General features: G+C 39.4%; 2 protein-coding genes and 2 long non-coding RNA genes across 6 annotated transcripts in view; 2 read left to right on the forward strand and 2 right to left on the reverse strand.

The window, feature by feature from the left end:
• LOC114144173 (tripartite motif-containing protein 35-like) overlaps positions 1-6,916 on the forward strand; it is a 20,655-nt gene extending 13,739 nt beyond the window's left edge. Inside the window, exons 2-7 of one of the 2 annotated variants that reach the window (XM_028016710.1) lie at positions 2,584-2,679; positions 2,769-2,996; positions 3,091-3,113; positions 3,213-3,331; positions 3,424-3,626; positions 5,490-6,916. In XM_028016710.1, coding sequence (XP_027872511.1) covers positions 2,584-2,679; positions 2,769-2,996; positions 3,091-3,113; positions 3,213-3,331; positions 3,424-3,626; positions 5,490-6,086 — 1,266 coding nt within the window. In that variant the 3' untranslated portion in view covers positions 6,087-6,916. The remainder of the gene's footprint in view (positions 1-2,583; positions 2,680-2,768; positions 2,997-3,090; positions 3,114-3,212; positions 3,332-3,423; positions 3,627-5,489) is intronic. The other variant, XM_028016711.1, reaches the window with a different exon arrangement.
• LOC114144174 (uncharacterized) lies at positions 3,111-5,890 on the reverse strand. Its single transcript, XR_003595423.1, has 2 exons — positions 5,781-5,890; positions 3,111-3,578 (listed from the first exon to the last, which is right to left on the reverse strand). It is a non-coding gene; the product is annotated as an uncharacterized LOC114144174 (long non-coding RNA).
• LOC114144171 (long-chain fatty acid transport protein 1-like) lies at positions 6,842-17,325 on the reverse strand. 2 transcript variants are annotated; one of them, XM_028016706.1, is made up of 14 exons: positions 17,137-17,325; positions 16,866-17,038; positions 16,641-16,779; positions 16,298-16,553; positions 14,921-15,088; positions 14,349-14,418; positions 11,952-12,043; positions 10,412-10,521; positions 10,088-10,297; positions 9,147-9,273; positions 8,892-9,029; positions 7,418-7,582; positions 7,199-7,345; positions 6,842-7,115 (listed from the first exon to the last, which is right to left on the reverse strand). In XM_028016706.1, exons 2-14 carry the CDS (start codon positions 17,033-17,035, stop codon positions 6,958-6,960), a joined length of 1,950 nt encoding a protein of 649 aa, XP_027872507.1. In that variant the 5' UTR covers positions 17,036-17,038; positions 17,137-17,325; the 3' UTR covers positions 6,842-6,957. The 2 variants fall into 2 exon arrangements, with proteins under 2 accessions (XP_027872507.1, XP_027872508.1); XM_028016707.1 differs by lacking the exon at positions 14,921-15,088 and having other exon boundaries at positions 17,137-17,324.
• A 1,145-nt stretch (positions 17,326-18,470) lies between these two features.
• On the forward strand, positions 18,471-19,499 carry LOC114144175 (uncharacterized). Its single transcript, XR_003595424.1, has 2 exons — positions 18,471-18,911; positions 18,990-19,499. It is a non-coding gene; the product is annotated as an uncharacterized LOC114144175 (long non-coding RNA).
• The last annotated feature ends 1,948 nt before the right edge of the window (positions 19,500-21,447 follow it).

The following is a 21,447-nucleotide window of genomic DNA, read 5'->3' on the forward strand; positions in this document are numbered from 1 at the left end:
GCTTCCTCAACACACTGGGGAAAACATGACACGGCAATTTGCTCTGATTGTGTATATGAGGAAGTTAAGATGACAACCTATTTTCTTGCTGATTTATTGCATGCTCTTGTGTCCTTGTTGAAGCCTAACTATACTGTTAATTGATATTTATACCTCAGGAAAACAAAAAGTTCAACTGCTATTAATGAAAGTTACTTGAAAATGTTGTTTTTTTATATCTTGAGATTAGGCTGCTGAAATAAAAGATGAGTTCATTTTACGGGTTTTTCTTCCCTCGACATGACATTAACTGTGACTGGCACTGTATTTATTCTAGACTGTTTCCAGTGTCGATCTTTATCTTACACCTTTACTTTGACAATATTCCAAAAGTTAAAAAAATATATGTTAAATTAAAATGGAAACAGACCTTACTTTTTCCCAGAAAGCAATAAAACAGATCACGAAGTGCTGAGAAACAGAGCAGCTGACATGAATTGACTTTTCCCCTCATGGACACCAGCTGACTGCCAACCATAATGTCTGAGCACTGGTATCCCAAGTCACAGCAGCCATGATGCCAGAAAGCCAAACCAAACATTCGCAAAAGTCGTCATGAATTGCCAGAAGCGCAGAGTCTTGCATGATCTGTCTGTTCCCCCGCCCCATCTTGAGGCCCTCTCCAAGTGTTGTGTACTTTTTCCTCCGCCTGCTTCCTGAAGCCACATCCGGCAGATGTGTAAACAAGGAGGATTCTTTACAGGCCTCCATAAAGTTTCTGGTAAATATGCATTTCCTCTTCCAAACAGATGCTGCCTTGTTTAAATTTAATATGGCCCTGATTTACTAAGAGAGAATCTTCACAAATTATGCTTACCCGGTAATCTAAGCGGTTGTCTTTGCTAAAAAATTTGGCTCCACGAGGATTTCATCACCATCTCATCATCATTTCATCTTTGAGCGTATCTCTTGGATCCACTGTAAATAATCAGAAATGTTATTTTTTTATATAATTTAGTGCTTAGATTAGTGAATTTCTCCTTGCAGCTCCGACATGTTGCTTAGTGAGCTTGCAGAGATTAACGTCTGCCAGTGTGAGGGAGGTTTGTATAGTTACTAAAGTGGTTACTTTTAATACTTTTGGGTCGTCTTGACTTTCAATCTTCATTGGAAATTTTATTAGCATGTTCTTTTGTCTGCGGTTTGGTTGGCCAAACATTTTAGAGATATTTTCCTGCCTGCAGAGTATCAACATCACATTAAAGGCCGAATGAATTGAGCCATAATACACTTTCATCAACGTGTCTTGTAGAAAAACAGACTTTTCATTAAAGACTACTATTAAAATTCATATTGAATTACCTGAGAAACTTTAACCTTCAGATTCATCCGCCGTGACATGTTTTCACCAAAACCAGAAATGTGATTTTGGATTGTTTGAGCAAAAGACGTAACGTAGCCTGACATGTAGATTTCTTTGGGTTCTATTCCCGTTTTATTACATACATTCACAAATAGTTTAAATAATCACTCTACTCTGAAATCATATTTTATAGCACATGTGTTTTTTTAAAGGCTTACAGCAGAGTTTCTGAAAGTTTAGTCTCTGATCTGGATCTGGTAATTCATCTGTCCATTCACATCCAGTCTGCTCCTTATTTTTAGGGCTGGATCAACCGAGACTCAACCAACAGCCATGTAGGTTAAGTCTGATAAAACACTAATGAGTCATAATTGTGCCATTTAAAACAAAATGATGAGTTTATGAAGCACAACAGCTAATCTTTCTGTAAGATGTGTCCACATTTGTTTGTTATAACCCTAAATTATCAATGAGTCCTATTAAAACCAAAAAGAGCTAATGCCAGCTCAGCACAGTGTATTGTTGCTGTATGTGGTGAGCCAGACAGTTATTTTAATAAAAGGATCCAGCTAACTGTTGTCCAGGAAAATTATAATTAATTTCATAAGTCATACTTTATATGTGTAGCCTGGGAACACAGATATATGATTACGTCTTTGGGATTTAATATAAGAGGTATTAAACTTCAGATATTAAGATGTCAATCTTGAGGATTAAAAACATTAAAAAAGGAATATTCAAAACCAATTGCATACAATCTATGGTTGAAGCAGCTCAGTAAATAAAATAAAAAGTAAGTTCATATTAGGTGGCTAGTGCGTATTTTAATTTTGGATAGCCGTAACTTTTTGTCTCAGTTGTTTGTTGTTGCGCTTTGACCTCTCTTTGTTTTTGTGTATGGAGAAAAAGACATATTAAAAAAAGTGGGGGTTTTTTTATCAACAAAGCTGATCAAGTTTTAGTAATCTATTGTACATAATCTTTTCTAGAAATCAGGTCTGAATCATTGACCATGAAACAGATTTGATTTAATTTGGTGGGAAATGTCTTGTAATGGTATAAAATGTATATATATATATATATATATATATATATATATGCTTTAAAATGTTATATTTTGTTTATAAAGTAATCAAATGCAAAGTCAGAAATTGAATTTTAATTATTTCCTAAACAAGTTAATTGTATGTATTCTGCTCCATAAAGTCTGGTTTTAAAGTTATTCTCCCTTCCAATACTAGGAGGAGCTTAAAACATCACTAACCAGGTTAGACGTGAAGATTAAAAACTTCGAGGACGCAATGCAGGCCTGCAGAACGGCATCCAAGTGCAACCAGGTGCATCTAACAGTCAAAAAAAGAAAACAACAAATTCCTTCACCCGTCTGCGTGTGTAAATAAGCTTTACTTTTTAAATCTTTTTAAAGACTGATTCCCACCTCACAGAGGAGATCGTGAAGGAAGAGTTTGAGAAACTTCATCGGTTTTTGAGAGAGGAGGAAGCAGCCAGACTTCATGCGCTGATGGAGGAGAAGAGCAGGAAGGCTGCGGAGAGGGGAAAACGGCTAAACCAGGTGATAACATCCCTGGAGGACAAGATCCGGCTGACTGAACGGGAGCTCCACTCCGGGGGAGAAGGATCCGAATACTTACAGGTTACATCATCAAATTGTGTTGTTTTTTTTTTAACAGTTAAAAAATTACCAAAAAATAAAAAGGAGTTTCTCTCAAATCAATTATTTTTCACAGGAATACCAAGATACAATGAGTAGGTATGAGGATTTATCGTATTTTGTTGATCCATACAAAGCAAAAATTAAAAATTAAAAATCACAATCATCTGATTTTCTGTCCATGTTTACTCACTGTAGCACAGAGTGCGCTAACACCAAGCCGGAGAGGATTCACAGGCCTCTAATCAACGTGGCAAAACACTTAGGCAACCTCCGATACGCCGTTTGGGAGAAGATGAAACAAATCGCCCCCTATTGTTAGTGTCCTCCCACGCATGCGCGTGCACTTTAACCATGGTCAGCTCGGTTTTCCCGCTTTGATGTCCATTAAATACCTGACGTCTTCCAGCTCCGGTGACTCTGGATCCCAGAACAGCAGGCCGGGCTGTGAGGGCGTCGTCTTCAGAGCTGAGCCGTTTCCATGTCACCGCTGGACCCTGGCGGAGCGCAGAGCGGCTCGTAAACGAGGCCGAGTCTGAACACCTCCACCCTCATCCCGGCATCCTGGCAAGAGAGGGCTTTAGCACCGGGGTGCACTGCTGGGACACGGAGGTATCTATACTGTAACCTACATACATGTATGACCCGAGTGAAGCTGAGTGATTCTTCAAATCAGACAAAACCGGTCTCAAATGTTTGCGCAGCAAAAATGTTCGTTTGTGCGGCTATCATTTTAAAGATATCAAGAAACGTTCCCAGAGGTCATGAAAGGTCAACCAGCGCACCGCCCCCACCTTCTACTTTATTCAAATCAGATAAAATTGGTGTCAATCAACTCGACTACGTTTGTCCTGGTTTGTGCCGCAAAAGGTTTTGTTTGTGCTGCATTGGCTTTGAAGATGTGAATGAAATTTTACAGGTCATTTTGATTTTGTAAAAGCTCGAAAGGCTGGTTGACCTTTTAACCTTTCAACTTTCATTAATACCTTCAAAGCCAAAGCAGCACAAACATAGTCGAGTCAATTGGCACCAAATTTGTCTGGTTTGAAGAAGGTGGGTGGGCTGGGTGACCTTTAACCTCTGGAAACTTTTCTTAATATCTTTAAAATGATAGCGGCACAAATGAACATTTTTGCTGCACAAACGTTTGACACCAGTTTTGTCTGATTTGGAGAAAGCGAGGGGAGGCAAGCTTCACTCAGGTATATGTATAAGGTCACATTTTCACTACGAGGCATGTGGTCACCTTCCTAAAATAATACCAGAAAAGCATTTGCTAAAAAAAATTTAAAATCCCTTTTGGCAAAAAATGACTCGGATGATAAGGTCATGAAGGTGAAATTGTGTGTTTCTGTACTTAATTTGTACAGTTGCTGTGTTTGTACGTTTACATTTTTAAACAGCTTCTAGTTGATCAGTAGTTTTTAAAAGTTTTCCTTTCGACATTGGATGATTTTTCGGTCTTTTTCTGTTCGCTTCTTTCACCACAACCACATGTTGCGCAGTATGCTTAAAGACAGCAAATGCAAACCCAGATAAGGTACCTGCAGCAAATTTTGACTAAACATGCAGTGTTTTTACACGCACGGTTCATGCACTCAGCAGGAAGGAGAGTCGGTGTCGAATAAATTCATGGGAGTTCAGGAAAAGTTGTTTTTGTAGGAACATAAATGTTCTGTAACATCGGCCCTGATGGGAGGAGCTGGAACAGGTTTTATCTCGTTTTAGAAAAACGTCTTTGATAATATTTTCCCCGCGCATCCTGTGTTGCTGTTCACCTCGTGGTAACTCCATTCTGATCATTTCCTTTTCCTGATTTTATCAGAAGCTGGAGAAGCTTTGTGGAGTCTTTAGTGCAGCTGGAATATTAAGCCACCAGGCTGTTTGTCAGGAGGACATCTATAGAAACTTATTAACAGATTCTGAGGGAAGTTAGCTAGTCTAAAAACTTAAATTATGTATTTTGTAAACAACTTTTAATGGGTTGCTAGCACGGAAGAGGTGGGTACGCAACTGTAACTCTCAAAATGTAACACTCCACTGCTCCTGTTTTGACATTTGCTAAAATGGGATAGGACTTCCTTGCAGTCCTAAGATCTCCATTTGGTGTTCAAAAGCAGGATAAACATTTCACTGCCAGGTTCTGAACCAAACCGGTACGTGAAATTTTGGAAACGATGCAAACTTTGCTAACCCTAAAATAAACAAAATAAAATAAAATAAACACAATTTATTTTAGGGTTTTGATGGGAATACAGCCATGGTTGCAAAGTGCAAAGAGCAGGGGCTTCAGCATACGACCCTGCGGCACTCCTGCCCCGAAGCTGGAGCACATTTTACCAATTGAGAAAGTCCAGAAAATAAAGACTTGGTACTAATAAGTGAAGTGTTAACATTTAGTTGACCTCACGTGCAGCAAGAAATAACAATTCTTTCACGAAATTTTAGGTTAAAGGTTTATTTTTTGTTGCTCAGGTTGGGGAGACCGACAGATGGACAGTGGGTGTAGCTGCTCTGTCAGCGCTGAAAACCACCACATGTGAAGCATCTCCAGAAGCCGGACTCTGGTGCATCAGGCTCAAGGATGGCGAGTACCTAGCTCTCACGACTCCCACTCAAACCCTCGACGTCGGCAGCTCACGCCACCTCAACAGAGTCCGAGTAAAACTGGACCTCGAAGGAGGGACGGTGACATTCGTAGATGCTGACACGGACGCGCCTCTTTTTACCTTCACGCATTGCTTCACGGGAGCAGTCTATCCTTACTTTGAGTCGTCGTCTGCAGGTGGAGGTGTTGCAGTGTTGGAACGGAGAGTGAAGATCAGCGTGGACTCGGAGGATCGGCCCGCAAAAGGCAACTCTCCCACGGAGAAAGGTACTGCAGCAAAGACAGCGAGAGAGACCGACAGGAAGTCGGTCGAATTATGTTGTGCAAAAAAGGAGGAACCAGGAAAACCTGAAGGAAAGGAGAAGACGCCAAGCACCAGAAATATTAAGAAGCAGAGCAGAAAGAGCAGGTTTAACGTGAGCTACCATGTTTCACTGAACAAAGCCCTGAGCAACAACAGCTAGTTTAACGATAACTTTATTAATAATAATGGAGAACAAACATGTAGTTTTATACCTTTAATCTAGTTTATCAGAACAAGAATCCAGAGAAACCCCTACTAGTTTATAAATTATGGAGTACTTTTTGTTTGCATTTCCTCTAATTCATGTAAAGCACTTTGAATTGTCTTGTTGCTGAAAATGTGCTATAGAAATAAAATGTACCTTACCTTACCATCACTCACCGTGGAAACTTTAAATAAATCTAGTTAAGTGCAAACAGTGTGAGAAATAAAAGAAAAAAAAAAAGAGTTAGACAAATGTAATAAAAAAAATTATTTAAGATCAGGTGCAATATTTTACATTGTGGAAATATAATTAGATTTTTTGTTCTGCAGTAAAACTACCAAATGAAATGCAGGTTGTCGGGACAACGGATGGGTTGCTTTTTCACGTCCGTCAATACGTTATGTATTTTTACTGTTGCAAAATTCTATTTTTACACAAACAAAATTAAAACTTAGTCTAGGTTTTCTTTTTTATAGTAAATTACAAGTACAACATACCTTCTGGTTAATTGTATTTAAGTGTTTCAAAAGCTAATGCAACTCACAGCTGGAGTTTTGCTTTCAGAAGTTAAGCTTTATAGTATTGTATGTATAGTTTTAACACAACTATCCTACAGAGTGTCTAGTGTTTATTTGTGCCTTCTATCTAAAGATTTTTAGTTGATGTATTTTAAGACTTGTAGATGCAAGATGTAAGAAGTTTCTCAAACATTTTATATAGAACATTTATTTAAAGAATCAACAAGGTTTCCATCGTACAATGGAGTTTTCTAAAAAAAAAAAAAAGTAATAAAATATAGAGCAGACTCTATGGGTGTCCTCTTGTCTCAGAGAGAAACTTTGCCCTCAATGATAGCTTTACACAGTTCATCATCAACAGCCTCGTAGCGTCCAGCCCGGCTGTTCAGAAAATAGGTCTCCTCCCCCGTGCGCTGTGGCTTAAAGCTTTCCTTCTGCAGACGTATTTTTTGAATTTTAAATGTACCTGACAGGAAAAATGGGGGGGAAAAAAAGTTTGTATTTCAGCTCTTTTCGAAGCATGTTTTAGTCCTTGAATCGCGGCCTCACCTGTAGTGTCCACAGATGGCATGAGTCGCAGGAAGACGGGTCGCGCGTAGGAGGGAAGGTGTTTTTGTACGGCACTCAAAAACTCATCAAGGTCCAAACCGGCTCCCGTGTGAGCGATGGCTGCCATGCCGGCTTTGCCCTCCACGCCTGCACAAACACAGGAGGCTCTTGAGTTTTCAGGTTTGGGTTCGTTTGTGTGTTTTTCCATCTCATCCGTACCTGGAACAGACACTCCGTAGACGGCTACATCAGTGTGTCCCAGCAACCCGCTGAGGACCCCCTCCACCTCTGTGGTGGAAACGTTCTCCCCCTTCCAGCGGAACGTGTCCCCGCTGCGGTCCCTGAAATACATGTAGCCGTATTCATCCATAACCAGCACATCGCCTGATGGACAAAAAAACACAAAGATGGAAAAAAAAGGAATCAAGAATTTCATCCGTGAATTAGAAATCAAAGATAATTATCCTTCTGAAATAACAGAGTAAAGGTGGGTGGATTGATCCAAAATATCGATGCCATGTCGGTTTCAGTATCGGATCAATACTATCGATACTTTAGTTTCAGATTCCATCTTGAAATTTTATTTTATTTTTGTATTGGTTTCTTAGCACTTCCTCAAAAAAGATTTTGTTTCACTTTGCTCTCAAATTATGTTTTTTATTTTCCCCTTTATTTAGGAAAAATGTACACAAATCATGTTAAGTTATTCAAGTATTTTGTAGATATCTATAAACCTCCTCCAGATTCTGTCCAAGTTTGGAACAAAAATAATTCAAAGGTCAGAAAGTTTGATTATATATAAAACTTGAATAAAAAGTATCGTTACCAGTATTGATATCATACATACGGACACTGTTTGGTTGGTATTGGATCATATTTTATTGTCAGACTCAACAATTTAGAAAAGCCCAACTTTTGATTTCAGTACATTCATTGTCATATAATGATAGCAGGGGATGATGGAGTTTGCTCAACTTTGCTGCAGACTGCAGCTGGAACCTGTGGTTTGGTTAGCTGAGTCTAAAAATAAGCTACAAACACCACAGGTGGGTTTGGACATGGAACAAAGGATGAGATTTGGGAAAGCACATCATGTCCACGAGTAAGTACAGGGAAGGTTTTGTGATGCTGCGGGTCTGTTGTTTTTTCTTTTTTATTCCAAAAGCCTTAGAGGTAAATGGTTCATGATTGGATCTTTCACTACAATAATGAGCCAATCAGAAAACAGTGACAAGATGGCACCATGCACTCTTGACAAACTAAGAAGTAGAATTAAATACTTAGATTTTTCTAGATTGTTCAGTGTCAGATTTTATTTCTGTTGTATTTTTTCTCTTTTCAAGCTGTCACTGCAGCGCCTCTTGCAACAAACTATAAGCTTTCATTTCTTTGTTAGAAGGTTATCCAAATCTTAGGGGGAACAAAAAAACACCATGAGAGAATCTATTATTAAACATGTACTGTTCTTCCAGTCACAGGGAGCTGAAGCCTGCCTTATCTTGAGCTGACCAGCAATCGGAGAACACAGACGAATTGTTCTTGTCTAATTTTTATACTTTACACCTCCGCGCGAGTCGCTGCAACATCTCCTCCACTGAGAGCCTTTATTTGAACAGGGCAAGGCTGGAAACCAGACCCCAGACATGACATCATTATTATTCAGAGACTGACACGCGGACCGCATGCAACATGCCTGAGACGTAAGCAGAGTCTCCCATCTGGAACACATGGTGAGCTATTTTCTGATTGGTCGAGTCCTGATCGGCGTAGCCGTCGAACCGCCTGAGCGGATCCTTGTCGCTGATGCGGCCCACTAGCATACCTGGCTCCCCTGCAGAGGCAAAGGCAGATGTGTGCATTAGGAACTTGTTTGATACCTTTTTCTTTTTTTTTTGTTAAAGTGTGTGTGTGTGTGTGTGTGTGTGTGAGAGAGAGAGAGTTGTGTTACCAGGCAGACAAGGTATGCAGAGTCCCTGCGAATCCCTGAGCAGCTCTTTCTCGTCCTCTTTCACCTTGACCAGTCGGATGGGGTAAAAGTTGGGCAGGATCCGGCTGCTGAAACCACACGCTCCCACCTGGATGGGTGAGACGGGACGCGTCTGAATTCCTTAAGCTCAGCTAGACTATAATAGCTCTAGCTTAAGCTCATCCAGTTTAAGCTCAGCTAGGAGTAGATGGTTTAACTAGTTGAGAAAATAAAGACAGTAAGTAGGACGCAGAAGTTATTCAGATTGTAACAAAATTCAACAGCTGTGTCTCCATCGCAAATGTGCGCAAAACTTCGTCGATGTTCTGCTAATGTAAAAAAAACCAAAACAAAACAAACAAAAAAACCTAATTTCGCTACGGAAGTGCTTCCATCAAATAAGGAACACGATGAAGAAGTTTGTTCATGCGAAATTCACTAATCTCAATACAGCTGAAAAACCGTCTAGTTCTAGCGCAAAAACATTAGACTTTTTAGTGTTTTTGTTTGGTTTTATTTTTAGAAATGACCGCGTTTCCATTAAGCTAATTCATTGTGGGAATCCCAGTTTGTGCAGCTGCTCACATCCCGGATGATTTGAACGTGACTCACGCTGCCTCCCAGCGCCTCTCATGAAGCCTCAGCCACCTGCCCATGACTTACGTTGTTCTTTTGTCTAATTTTGCTCTTTGGATGGGTTGTACTGAAACAAATTTCATTGTGCTTCTTTCTGTATGATGACAATAAAGGCTGATTCGGATTCAAGAAGTGACAAGGTGGATGTTAAAGAAAACTAACTTACTAAAATAACTATCTAAAAACAAAAGCAGTAAAAAAAAAAAAAAAAAAAAATTAAAACAATAAGTCCAAATTGGGTTTGGGCCTATTGGATTGGGCCAGGTTGGGTTGTGGTAAAAGCACACCTTTCCATCTATGTTGATCAGGCTGCAGTTGCACTCGGTCGCACCGTAGAACTCGCCCACTCTTTGGATCTTGAATCTGCGGACGAACTCCTCCCACACAGAGGGACGGAGGCCGTTGCCGATGGCAACTCTGACCCGGTGATGAGCTTCGGATGGGCGGACAGGCTGAGCCAACAGGTAGCGACAGATCTCACCGATATACTGGATCACCTGGGGTTTTGACGCACAACGAGGGACAAATTACACAGCAGATTTGGCAGAGTTGTTTACAGACGTGCCTGAAGAAAATCGATCGTCCGGCTTGCGGCGGCGGCGTGAGCTCACAGTGCAGTTGTGTTTGACGCAGTCGTCCCAGAAGCGACTGGCTGAGAACTTTCTCCGGATTACGACTGTCGAGCCAAAGAGCAAACATTGTCCCACGCCCATGATGGTCCCTGTGCAAACAAACACATACAGTAAAAACAACCAAAGAGCCAAACCCAAGAGATTATTTTCTAATACTTTGCTCTGAAAAACGTATTTGCCCTCCTCCAGCTTTTCATCAGCTTTTTTTCCTCACACTTAAATGTCTCAGATCATCAAAAACATGTAATACTTGTCACAAACCACAGGTGGTGTTAGAAACGTGTTGAAAAACTGCTTCATTCTTTTGGGTGCCTTTTAATATATTCCTCTTAGTTTATTGTCAGGATTTGTCCCTTTCAGTTTGTGGATCCTTTGAGTCTTGGGCTGCGATCACACAGCACATCTAGATGCTCAGTTTTTGCTGAAATTCTTCTTTTATTTCATTTTATTTTTTTTGCGCTGCCATTCATTCTAATTCTAAAGTTGGATTAAATGCGACCTGGTCGTTCAGACTGCAGATGCTTTGAAAACAACTGGATTCATATTCAGCTTAGTCCCACATGTACAAGTGGCACTGATTTTTTTGGGGGGGGTGGGAGAAGCTGGAGGAACGAGGGTGAAAAGATCAAAATTGAGACGTTCAGCTTGTCGTGAAAAAGTCGGATATGGGGGAAAAAAAATCTGATCTGTGTTGCATTCACTTGCTGTGTGCACTTGGCGTTAGTTTTGCTCCTTGAGTGTTAATTAGCTTCTCTCCCTCGGTTTCCCTGCCTTCCCCTTTCTACAGCTGCTCCCCATCTTCTCTGATTAGTTCATCTGGTCCTGAATTTCCACCTCTCTGCCTCAGTAGTTAAGCTCCTGGTTTTTCACCATTTCCTTGCTGGATTCCTACATTTCACTGCTTGTCTTCCATGACTGGTTTTCCCTGCATTTCCTCTGTAATGTCACTGTTTTCCATTGTTACAGGACTTTATTTAACAACAGCTTAGCTCTGCACTCGAGTCCTTTCGAACTTCAAAAAAAAAAAAAAAGACATTATCCGTAAACAGAGAAAACGACGAACCTTTCCAGCAGTGAAGAGAGTGCGTTAACTCATCCAAAAGGTCCAAGGAAAACATCTAAAGCGCTGCACGTCTCAGTCTCCTCAGTTAATGTCAGAGTTCAAGATTTAGCAAAAATAAATAGAACTGGGCAAAAGTGGCAGCCGAGAGGAAAAAGAACACAATGTGTCGCCTCACGTTTGCCAAAAAAAATCATCTACGTCATCCTCAAGACTATTGGAAAAATATTTTATAGACTTAGACAAAAGCTGCCTTGGGGAGAAATATATTTTACACAACAGGCTGGGGTTTAGAAAGACTTTTAGTTCCTCTAATAAATGAAATAAGAAAGCTGTAAGCAGGTAGATAATTTGAGTAAGTGGAACAAAAAGGAGCGAAAGCCTGAACAAAATAAAATAGGTTTATGGCAGACTTTTCTAAAAGGGTGTGATGCATTGTTCAGTAAAAACAGGGCCTACCTGCGGAGTGATAGAGAGGGAGGCAGTTGTAGAGGATGTCATCGGGACGCAAGCCAAACGAATGAAAACCGAAGGCAGCGATGCGGAAATAGCTGCCAAGTCAAGTGGAAGAAGAGACAATCAGCATTTGTTACTCTGAGTACGTTTGGTGAAGTTAAGGTGGCACAGAGGTTTGGATCGGATTTCAGTCACCGCTGAAGAAAGCATTCCCCAAGCATGATGGCGCCACTCCCTTGTTTGAAAATGGGGATGGTGTTTTCAGGGTATTGTGATATTTATTTATGTCGAACAGACAAAAGTAAAAGAAAGAAAAAAAAAGATTAAATTAAAATTAAAACACATTATCGTGCCCAATTGACATGCAATTTTATATTATCTGTTCGAAAAGGAGCAGATAGAAGATTTAAGGTCTTATGAATTCCTGCCCCTTTTATGCTCATCAACTTATAAACAATTAAATCTCCAAACACCAGATAAACTGAAATTATTTCCACCTGGCATGACATTTAAATCTCACATTATCATCTTTAAATGTACAGTTATTTAAACATTTTATTATATTATCAATGGCATTTATGGACTTTGAAACACTCATCTTATACAACATATTTCCCAACAAGTTCCTTTTTAAACAGTTTTTTAAAGCTGGTTTATACTTGTATTTTTTCTGAACTCTTCATTCAATCCATTCCACACATCTACTCCACACATCAATAAACAAAAGCTCTTTTTGATTGTTGGGTGATGTGTAGTGTTAGTTTTTCTCCCCTTATGTTTTATTTTACATCTTGAATTTTAAAAAATGCTAATTTTGGTTTCGTCTGACCAGAAAACGTCTTCACGTGTTCAGTTCAGCTCCTGAAAGGTGCGTTGCAAACTCGAAATAGAAAATCTCATGACTTCAGCTTTGTAGATCACACATCTGTCAAGAAAATCTTCCACCTGAGCTTTGCAACTCTGCAGCTCCCTCAGTTACCACTGGTGAACTATTTGCCAGCAGCAAACTGGTTTCCTTGTGTCATGCAGTCTTTTCATGAAAGACCCTCTGTGTGTTATGCAATCTTGTGTGGGTCAAAGGTCACCTGTACATTAACATTTTTGTCTGAGTTAATCATATCAGCCGTTTCTAAATACGTGACAGACATGAAGGCAACTGCTGTCCATATAGGTTCATCGCTGATTTATCTCCAGCAGTGCTTTAATAAATTGTTATTGTTAGATATGAAGGCTTTTATTTTGTAGAGCATCTATAGGACTCATTTTGAAATGTCATCAATGCGCTCATTAAAGGCTGGTTTAGTTGTGCAATCCATTCCATGGCTGCCTGTTGCTCAAAGAATAGAATTTAAAATCTCCTTAATGGTTTACAAAGCACTTCATAATAGAAACCCAGACTACATTTCTGATCTTCAACCCTGTATACCACTCAGACCTTTAAGATCATCAGAATCAAAACTAACTATTCTGAGAGTCGGAGCTAAACATGGTGAAGCAGCTTTTAGTTTTAATGCTCCAACACTCTGGGATAAGCTTCCTGCTCACTGTAAGCAGGCCCCTACCTTGAGTTTATTTAAAACAAGGTTAAAAACCTTCTTATTTGACGTTGCCTATTCTTACTTTTTTATTATTCTATTCATTCATTATATTCAAAATTTCAATGTTAATTTTGTTTATTTTTATGTTTCTAATTTTTTTGTACAAGCACTTTGAATTGTCTTAGGCTGAAAGGTGCGATATAAATAAAGTTGCTTTGCCATTCCATACATCTACTCCACCTTTTACAATGGCTCTTAAAAATACTAAAGATCCAACTAATATTTTTAAGTAATAACAAATACAGGTTTTTGGTATTAATTCCTCTTTTCTCATTGAATAATAGCACTGAATTTCGCAACAGAAGGTTATATTTAGATATATGTATATTTTTCTTTAGGGTAGGATAAACAATAGGATAGATACTACTTTAAAAAAAAACAGTATTTCAAAATTCCTACAGTAGATATTTACCTTTTTAATTATTTGCTCATGTAGCCTTTGTGGCAAGTTTTATTTGACAGGACTGAGGGTGAAAATGGCTCCCCATACTGTAAAGATTGCAGGTTATTAGTCATATAGAACCCATTCATTGTGGTCGTATCCTAATTCATTGTTTTAAAGGTCATAAAAGAAAGGCTTTTGTTTTGAAAAGCTCAACGTAACCCCATCGCAGTAGTCGAGCTAAGCAATATAAAGCTTTCTAGTTGAAAAGTAGCAGAGAACTCAAGACGGTATAAAATAAATAAAAATGCTTAACAGCTGTACCTACATTTAGGAGTTAAAACATTTTTGGCTGTTTTTGAGCAACATGTTGACATTCAACATTGTGCTACTTCATCAAATTGAATGAAATAAACTCACCGGCTGTGCACCACTACCGCTGCCTTCGGCATTCCAGTTGTTCCAGACGTGTAAATGTAGAAAAGTCTGTCTGCAAGCCAGCAGAAACCCAATGTGCAGAGACGTTAAAAAGCTTCCTAGTGATTTCGGCGTCTGTTGTCACGTTCAGCAGAGCTTTTACTTGTATGACACGCACTCAGATTCCCCCATTAGCGGCAAACATGTTTCTTTCTCCCCTGACAGACTGAGCAAGCAAAGACATGAAGAGTAGCTCAGGAATGCGATACTACAAACAAGACAGAAACAGAACTGAATAGTTGGGATGCTGCCAGTCTAGAGTGATTATTTAAATATAACTTTTAGTGACATTTAAAGTGTTACAACATCGCACAAGAGACTGACGGTGAAGTTTGCGTGCGCGTTTTTGTGTTGTCTGCGCGTTAATACGGGTTAAATCTCAAGAGAAAGAGGGCAATCTGGCAGGCAAAGACCTGCTGAGAGAATGTGGTGCAATCAAAGTATTTTTAAAAACATGAAATATAACTTTGCAGCTACGCACACACATTGGGGCAACACAAGCTGCAGAGTGTTACCATTGAAGCCTTTCCTCAGCTTGTAATACGGTGGGTGTGTGGGCGAGCAGGTCAGCAGGGCTTCTAGACTCTGAGCTTGGAAGCTGCGGCGCTGCTCCTCGTCCTCCTCATTGCCAGTGCAGAACAGAGTCGTGCCGGGCTGCAGAGATCCTGACACCTCTGACACCACTGAAAGAAAAACGGAGCGCGGCGTGCATAGGAATGATGAGAGGGCAACACTTTTCCTCGAGAGATTGCGCGCAAAAAAGATTTATAGCTTGTATTTCGGATTAAATCTTCTGCAATCGGTTCGTTTTGATACGGGAGCATCTCAGTGAAAGGTTAATGCATTTTAATAACATTAAACTAACATATAATATGGGTTAATTATGAACGGTGACACGTTTCAGTTGTTTGGTTATGTTAATTTTCGGTGATTTTGGCTAACAACAGGAGTAAACCCTGTAGATTTATTGCTCTGCGTGAGTCTAATGAGGCTCATTTTAGAGCCAAATTAATGACCTTTTTGATCATATTCTAATTTAATAAGATGTAGCCGTTAATCAGCATCTTCCAGCATTCAGCTCCCGTCCGGCTGAAAACAGATATCTAAGATGCTCTCTGTATGCAGACACAAAGCCTCCTTCCTTTATTAAATCAGACTGAGACGTTTCTATTTTAGCTTGGTTCAATAACCAAAATGATTCCTGAAAGAACTAAGACTGCCAGGATATATTAGATATTTTTTTATTGTTTTTTTTTTCAAATAAAGAAGAAAACTTACACTTCTTAAGTATTCTTAAGAACGATCCTTTGAAATTTCGCTTCAGTACTTTCACACAACAGCCTTTCTTCATGATATCATCTATGTTTCACATGTCGCCTGCTCCTTCTGCTGCATATAACCCACATAACATGATCCTGCCACCACCATGCCTTACTGTTGGGATGGGTTAGGGGTCATTGTGGTCAAATGTTTAAATTTCAATTAATCAAAAAAAAAAAAAAAAGATGCGTTTCCAAAAAAACAGTCTTTTTCCAATGAGTGCATTTTCAAACTGTACGCTAGTTTTTGGAGTAATGGATTCTTCCTCACTGTGTTGTCCGATATTGGACTCCTTCCACTCTAATGACACTCTGACCAGCTTTAGCCAACAACTTCTTAAAGTCTTTTTGCTTTTGTTTTAAGGTGTATTTCTATATTTTGCTCATTTTCATCTCTGGCTCACTGATTGGCTTCATGGTTCACAGTTCATTTCCTGATACCTTGATTGCTTTTAATGTTTCCATTAAGCCAAAGGAGAAGTGTGTTTGAGGTGTTGCCCCCACCAGGTGTGTGTCCTTTTAACTCAAAGTAACTGCATCTTTGTGTCGGGTGCGTGTCGCTTTGCCTCCCACCTTCAGTCATTTCGGCTCCAAACACCACGGCCCGAGCTCCAGATACTCCAACGCAGTGCAGCAGCGATTCCTGCCGAAGGTTGTGGTTGATGAACGCGGCCTCCACACCCACCATGGCCAGCCCCAGCCACAGAGCGACCACCAACGGATGACTCTCCATGTACAAGGCCACCACATCCCCCTCAGCCCAGCCCTGGGCCAGAGCCCAGTGAGCCACAGCATTGCATCGCTCCTGCAGGGCTTTAAAACTCCAAACCTGGAGGAAATACACACGGGAAAGTAAATAAGTTTCATTCAGATTTTTTTTTTTATTTTGCACCAGTTTCAAAATGTTTTTCCTCACTTCTCCTGTAGCCTCAAAGATCAAGGCGGGTTTGTCTGGATGCTGCAGCACCTTCTGAGCAAACAAGGCAGGGATGGTTCTTTTATTTCGCACATTTCTGCTAATGGAAAGTCTTACTTTCACAATAGCAGCCAGACACCTGTTGAAAAGAGGGGAAAAGTGGAGGGAGCGATGGAATGTCAGGAAGAACAGGAGTAAGACGTGCACAACAGAATACTTGCATACATCAGGTCTCTCTTGATGGTGCATGCAGCAATACGAATGTTCTTCCAGGACGCCATCCAGACCACAAGGACGCCCAGCCCTGCAATCAGGCCGGACGGCCAGGGGACGGAGACGAGCCTCAGCGGAGCCAAGAAGACCAAGCTCGCAAGGACACAAATCAGCAGCTTCATTGTCTGCAAGAAGAAGAAGAAAAAAAACAGGATTCAAAAGGAGTATGAGGGGAAAAAAATAGGTCAAAAGAAACAGGGAGAGAAAGAGACGATTTACTTACCTGTTCAGGGATTTTATAAAAGGCTCCACTGGGAAGGAGGATCCAGAAGTAATTAATGCACAGGGTGAGCAGCAGCAGCCGCTCGGAGCAGATGTTTCCAGAGCGGCTGTCAGAAGTAAAGTGCCTGATTAGCAGCGCATAGCAGAGAGCAGAGCAGGTTGCAACTCATAGCTCCAGCGTCACAGTGGGGTGTGTTACTCATCTGCCCCGGAGCCACGACCGAGCTGTGTCTGTACGAGGAACAAGGAGCTATTTTCTCTTTACTTTATGGGTCTTGTCAGAATAATGCCGGGGGCGCAGCGATGGCTTCGAAAACAAACAAAAAGCATGTGGTTTAGGAGCAATTTGCTACGAAATATTGACTCAAATAGTGTATTCGAACCTGTATGTATGCTTTTGTCCAGTTTTGGGATTATAGCGGAAACCCACGATGATTTAATCTTGTGAAGCTAATTCGTGTTTTTAAAAATGTCTGAACTTAATGGAAAAAAATACGAGTTTATGTTGTATTACTATCTATATATAAATATACCGGACTACACATTATATATAGACATTTCAAATAAATAACTAAAAGCCCCAAATTTATTAGCCTGACCCATTCCGCTGGATTCCTACTGTTCAGTCCGAGCTTTCTGCCATTCAACTTGATTTTTCCGGTAGAATTTTATCCGGACCAATCGAGAAGGACCTCGCTGCAGCAAACAGAAAGGGGCGGGGACGGACCTTTCCGTCAGTCCCATACCTTATTTGGAAATGGGACTATTGCATTCCGGAAATGAAGGGGGCGCTATTTTCATAATCACTAGTATAAATACCTTAAGACGCGGAGTTAAGAGGAACGGAAGAAGAAAGAAAGAAAGAAGTTTGAGGTTCTTCCATTGATGTTCGGCACACGATCAACAATGCAAAACTCACAAAGTCAACAAAAGGTATTTTTACCTTCTTGAATTTTTTCACAAAGTAAATCAATACGCTTTTCTAGATTAGGTTGAAAATACAATTAACAGCTGTAAACTAGTGAAATTCGTAATTCATACAGGGGAAGGCTAATTTTAGCATGTAGCATAGCTAATTATTATCCCGCTGGGCACCATTAGATAAAAATAGAAAAGTAGATAACATGTATAATTGAGAAATGTATTTTATGCTCAAACTGTTTTTTATTTTCATTATACAGATCCACGTATCTATTTGCAACATGAACATATTTATTGCTGTTCCCTTTGCTCATACAAGCTACAGAACCATTTAGCACAAACTGCTATGGTTCAACATAACGGTATGTATAACTACACTTGAAAAATATAAAATATTTTTTTACATACCAGTTTTCTAGTGTTTCTCTTTTATTTTTAAAGGTTAATCTTTTTTAAATATGTTTTGTACACCAATGTTAAATTTCTGGAAAGTCTAATATATTTTATAAACTAACAGCTGCCATTATAGTTGGGTGTTGTACCCAGATGTGATACTCTAATGACGAGTAGCACAACTTCAATATAGTTTTAGTAAGTAACTGCAATAAACTACACTAGTAAGAGTAACAAAGTATTTGGTGAAATGGCTATTATTAACTACTGTTTTACTGATCATAATGTGCAATGTGATTTTTTATTTTGTTTGGTTTTTTGTTTTTGAAGCTGTTCTCCAGGAGGTGATACCAGCACAGGGAGACTCAGCTTACCTCACCTTGGCATTGACCTGCAAGTGCTTTGAAGCCGTTGTGTCTGACCCAGTTTTCAGGAAGAAGACTCACTTTGCTTGGCTGGATGGTAAGGACCTTTGACTTTTTTCACCTAAAACATGTGAAATTAGATTTCAACTACATGAAATCGATTTTTCATTAACAGGTGAGATCAACTGGGACAAATTTTCAAAAAACATTCAAGGCAGAAAACCGGATTCCTTTTGCGGTTGTAACGTGTTCTTCCTGCCACCGGTGATATAAAGACTGTGGGCTTCACCGGCGATGGAAGACGAGGAGAGTACCTTGGTTACTACTGTGATGGCCGACCTGGACACTGCACTGACTGTCAATACTGAATGCAAGGAGAATATTAGTTGCTTTCCACTGTCTTTCACACATTTCAGTTATCACACATTGTTAGTTTTTTTTGTGACAAGCCATTTTAAATCATTTCTGCTAAAGAATATTTGCCTTTTGACTTGTGCAGTCATCCTTTTTAATAATGTGTTCTTTCAATATTATTTACATTTTTGAATGTTCCTTTTGTTGTAGCTCAGTTGATTTGCATTATTTAGTTTTCATAGAAATGGTGCCGTTTCCACACAAAGTTACATTATGGCTGTAATTTGTTGGAGAGAGTAGAACCAATAAAGTAGTTGTAAATATATTGTAACAGCGTTATTTAACAATAGGATAACCTTGTTTTAAAAATTTTAAATGCAAGCAAAGCTAATATCTTGCAATATTTTATATGTGTAAATACAATGTTTCCTATGCTTTTTGAACAATGACTGGAATCAATACAAATTTTTTTACAAACCTGACATACAGCCAAGTTGTTTATGTTTTAACAGTCAGAATCAACTTGGGGTTTTTTTGTAATAAAGTAAGCACATACAGAAACATATTGTTCGGTTACAAACAAGATTAAACGAGCAGAGCGAAGGTGTAGTCGGGGTGGAGGTGATGGAAGCTCAGATGAGGAGCAGTTGCACACATCAAGCCGGACTTTATGAAGGGTGGAGGAGATGAGCCCGGCGTCGTTAGACTGGGATGGAGACACATGATCAGGTGATTGGCTGAGCAGGTGAGATGAAGACAGTTATAGTTAGAATTTACACACTGGTTTAATTTATGTAACCAGTGACGTTATTCAAAAAGGTTTTCATATAGAAAAAAGATCATTCTCTCTGGCAGTTACCAGCGCAGCGTCTACTGCCGCGGTCTGAGCCCCAAAGATTATTTCTTGTCAAATAAACTTTCTAAAACCTACTTTCTCTCTGTGTGAGTCTTTCCAGGTTGAAGCTACATTTAAAGTTTTAAATGAATCTCTTTGGGTTTTGCAACAATTGGATATTTAAGGGCTTTATTTTATGAATCGATTGCAATTGGTAGAATTGATATGGAATTTCTAAATGGAATAGTGGGACACCAATCAGTTTACTGGTTGAACTGGAGTCCTTATAGCAAAAGTTTCCAATGAGACATTATGGTAAACAATGATAATAGCTGAGCCAGGTCACCTGCAACCAAAAATATTCTAGTTTTCAGAATGGCACTTGTTAGAAGTTCAGAAGTCCTTTGGTTTGTTTGTAAATTATATTCACAATGTGAATAATAAGAAAAATATTTGGCAAATAAGCAACAAAAGTGCGCTGTGATTGGACGTACTAAGTTGGCCAAAATTGTTGACTAAATGTTTTACCGACCAAACCTCTTTTCCATCTAGTTCTTACTTAATAAGCCAGAGGCTATTATATTTTAGATTTTAACTTATTTATTTTAAGAATACCATTCACAACATCAAAATATATTATTTGAACTTCATTTATTTATATCTGTTTTCTTAATCTGCGACGGACTGGCGATCTGTCCAGGGTCAGCAGCCCTCATGACCCACTATAGGGATAATTCATGATAATTAATGGATGGATAAATGTGCTCTTAATGTAATGTACATTTGTCTCCAAAATTACTGACTGGTGGGACACCAGTCAGTAAACTGACTGGTGTCCCACTATTCCATTCAAAATATTGATTTGATTCATGTTTTATACTTTTGTTTGAGATAGATTGGGTGTAAGGATAGATAAATACATCTCCATAATGTTTCCTTGTTGCTTATTCTAGATTGTTTGTTACTAATATAATTTTAAATAAAGGTTTAATAAAGATTTGGAAATAAAAAAGTAACTTACCACGTGACAGACATACCACGTGACATATCACGTTTTATAGCCATTTTTTTACTATTTAATTTGTATTTTTAATGTTGAAAGTCTTCTTGGGTGTTTTAAAAGGCGTTGTCAAATAAAATACGTTATTATTAGTATAATTATTATAACACGATCGGTACAGGAAATAGTGTCACTAGCGCCCCCTTCATTTCCGGAATGAAATAGTCCCATTTCCATATAAGGTATGAGACTGACAGCGGTCCGACCCCGCCCCATTCTGTTTGCTGCAGCGAGGTGTACTTGGACCAATCAGCGAACAAAAGGAGAGGTCGCGGGCGACGTGACGTCATTTTTCTGCGCTAATTTTAGAATGGCAGCGCAGGAAGTGAATGAAGGATGATGGAGCTATTTGGAAAAGAGGGAAGAATATAGAGTTTATAGTTA

The sequence above is a fragment of the Xiphophorus couchianus genome, chromosome 5, assembly GCF_001444195.1.
Source record: "Xiphophorus couchianus chromosome 5, X_couchianus-1.0, whole genome shotgun sequence".
Taxonomy (NCBI): Eukaryota; Metazoa; Chordata; class Actinopteri; order Cyprinodontiformes; family Poeciliidae; genus Xiphophorus; species Xiphophorus couchianus.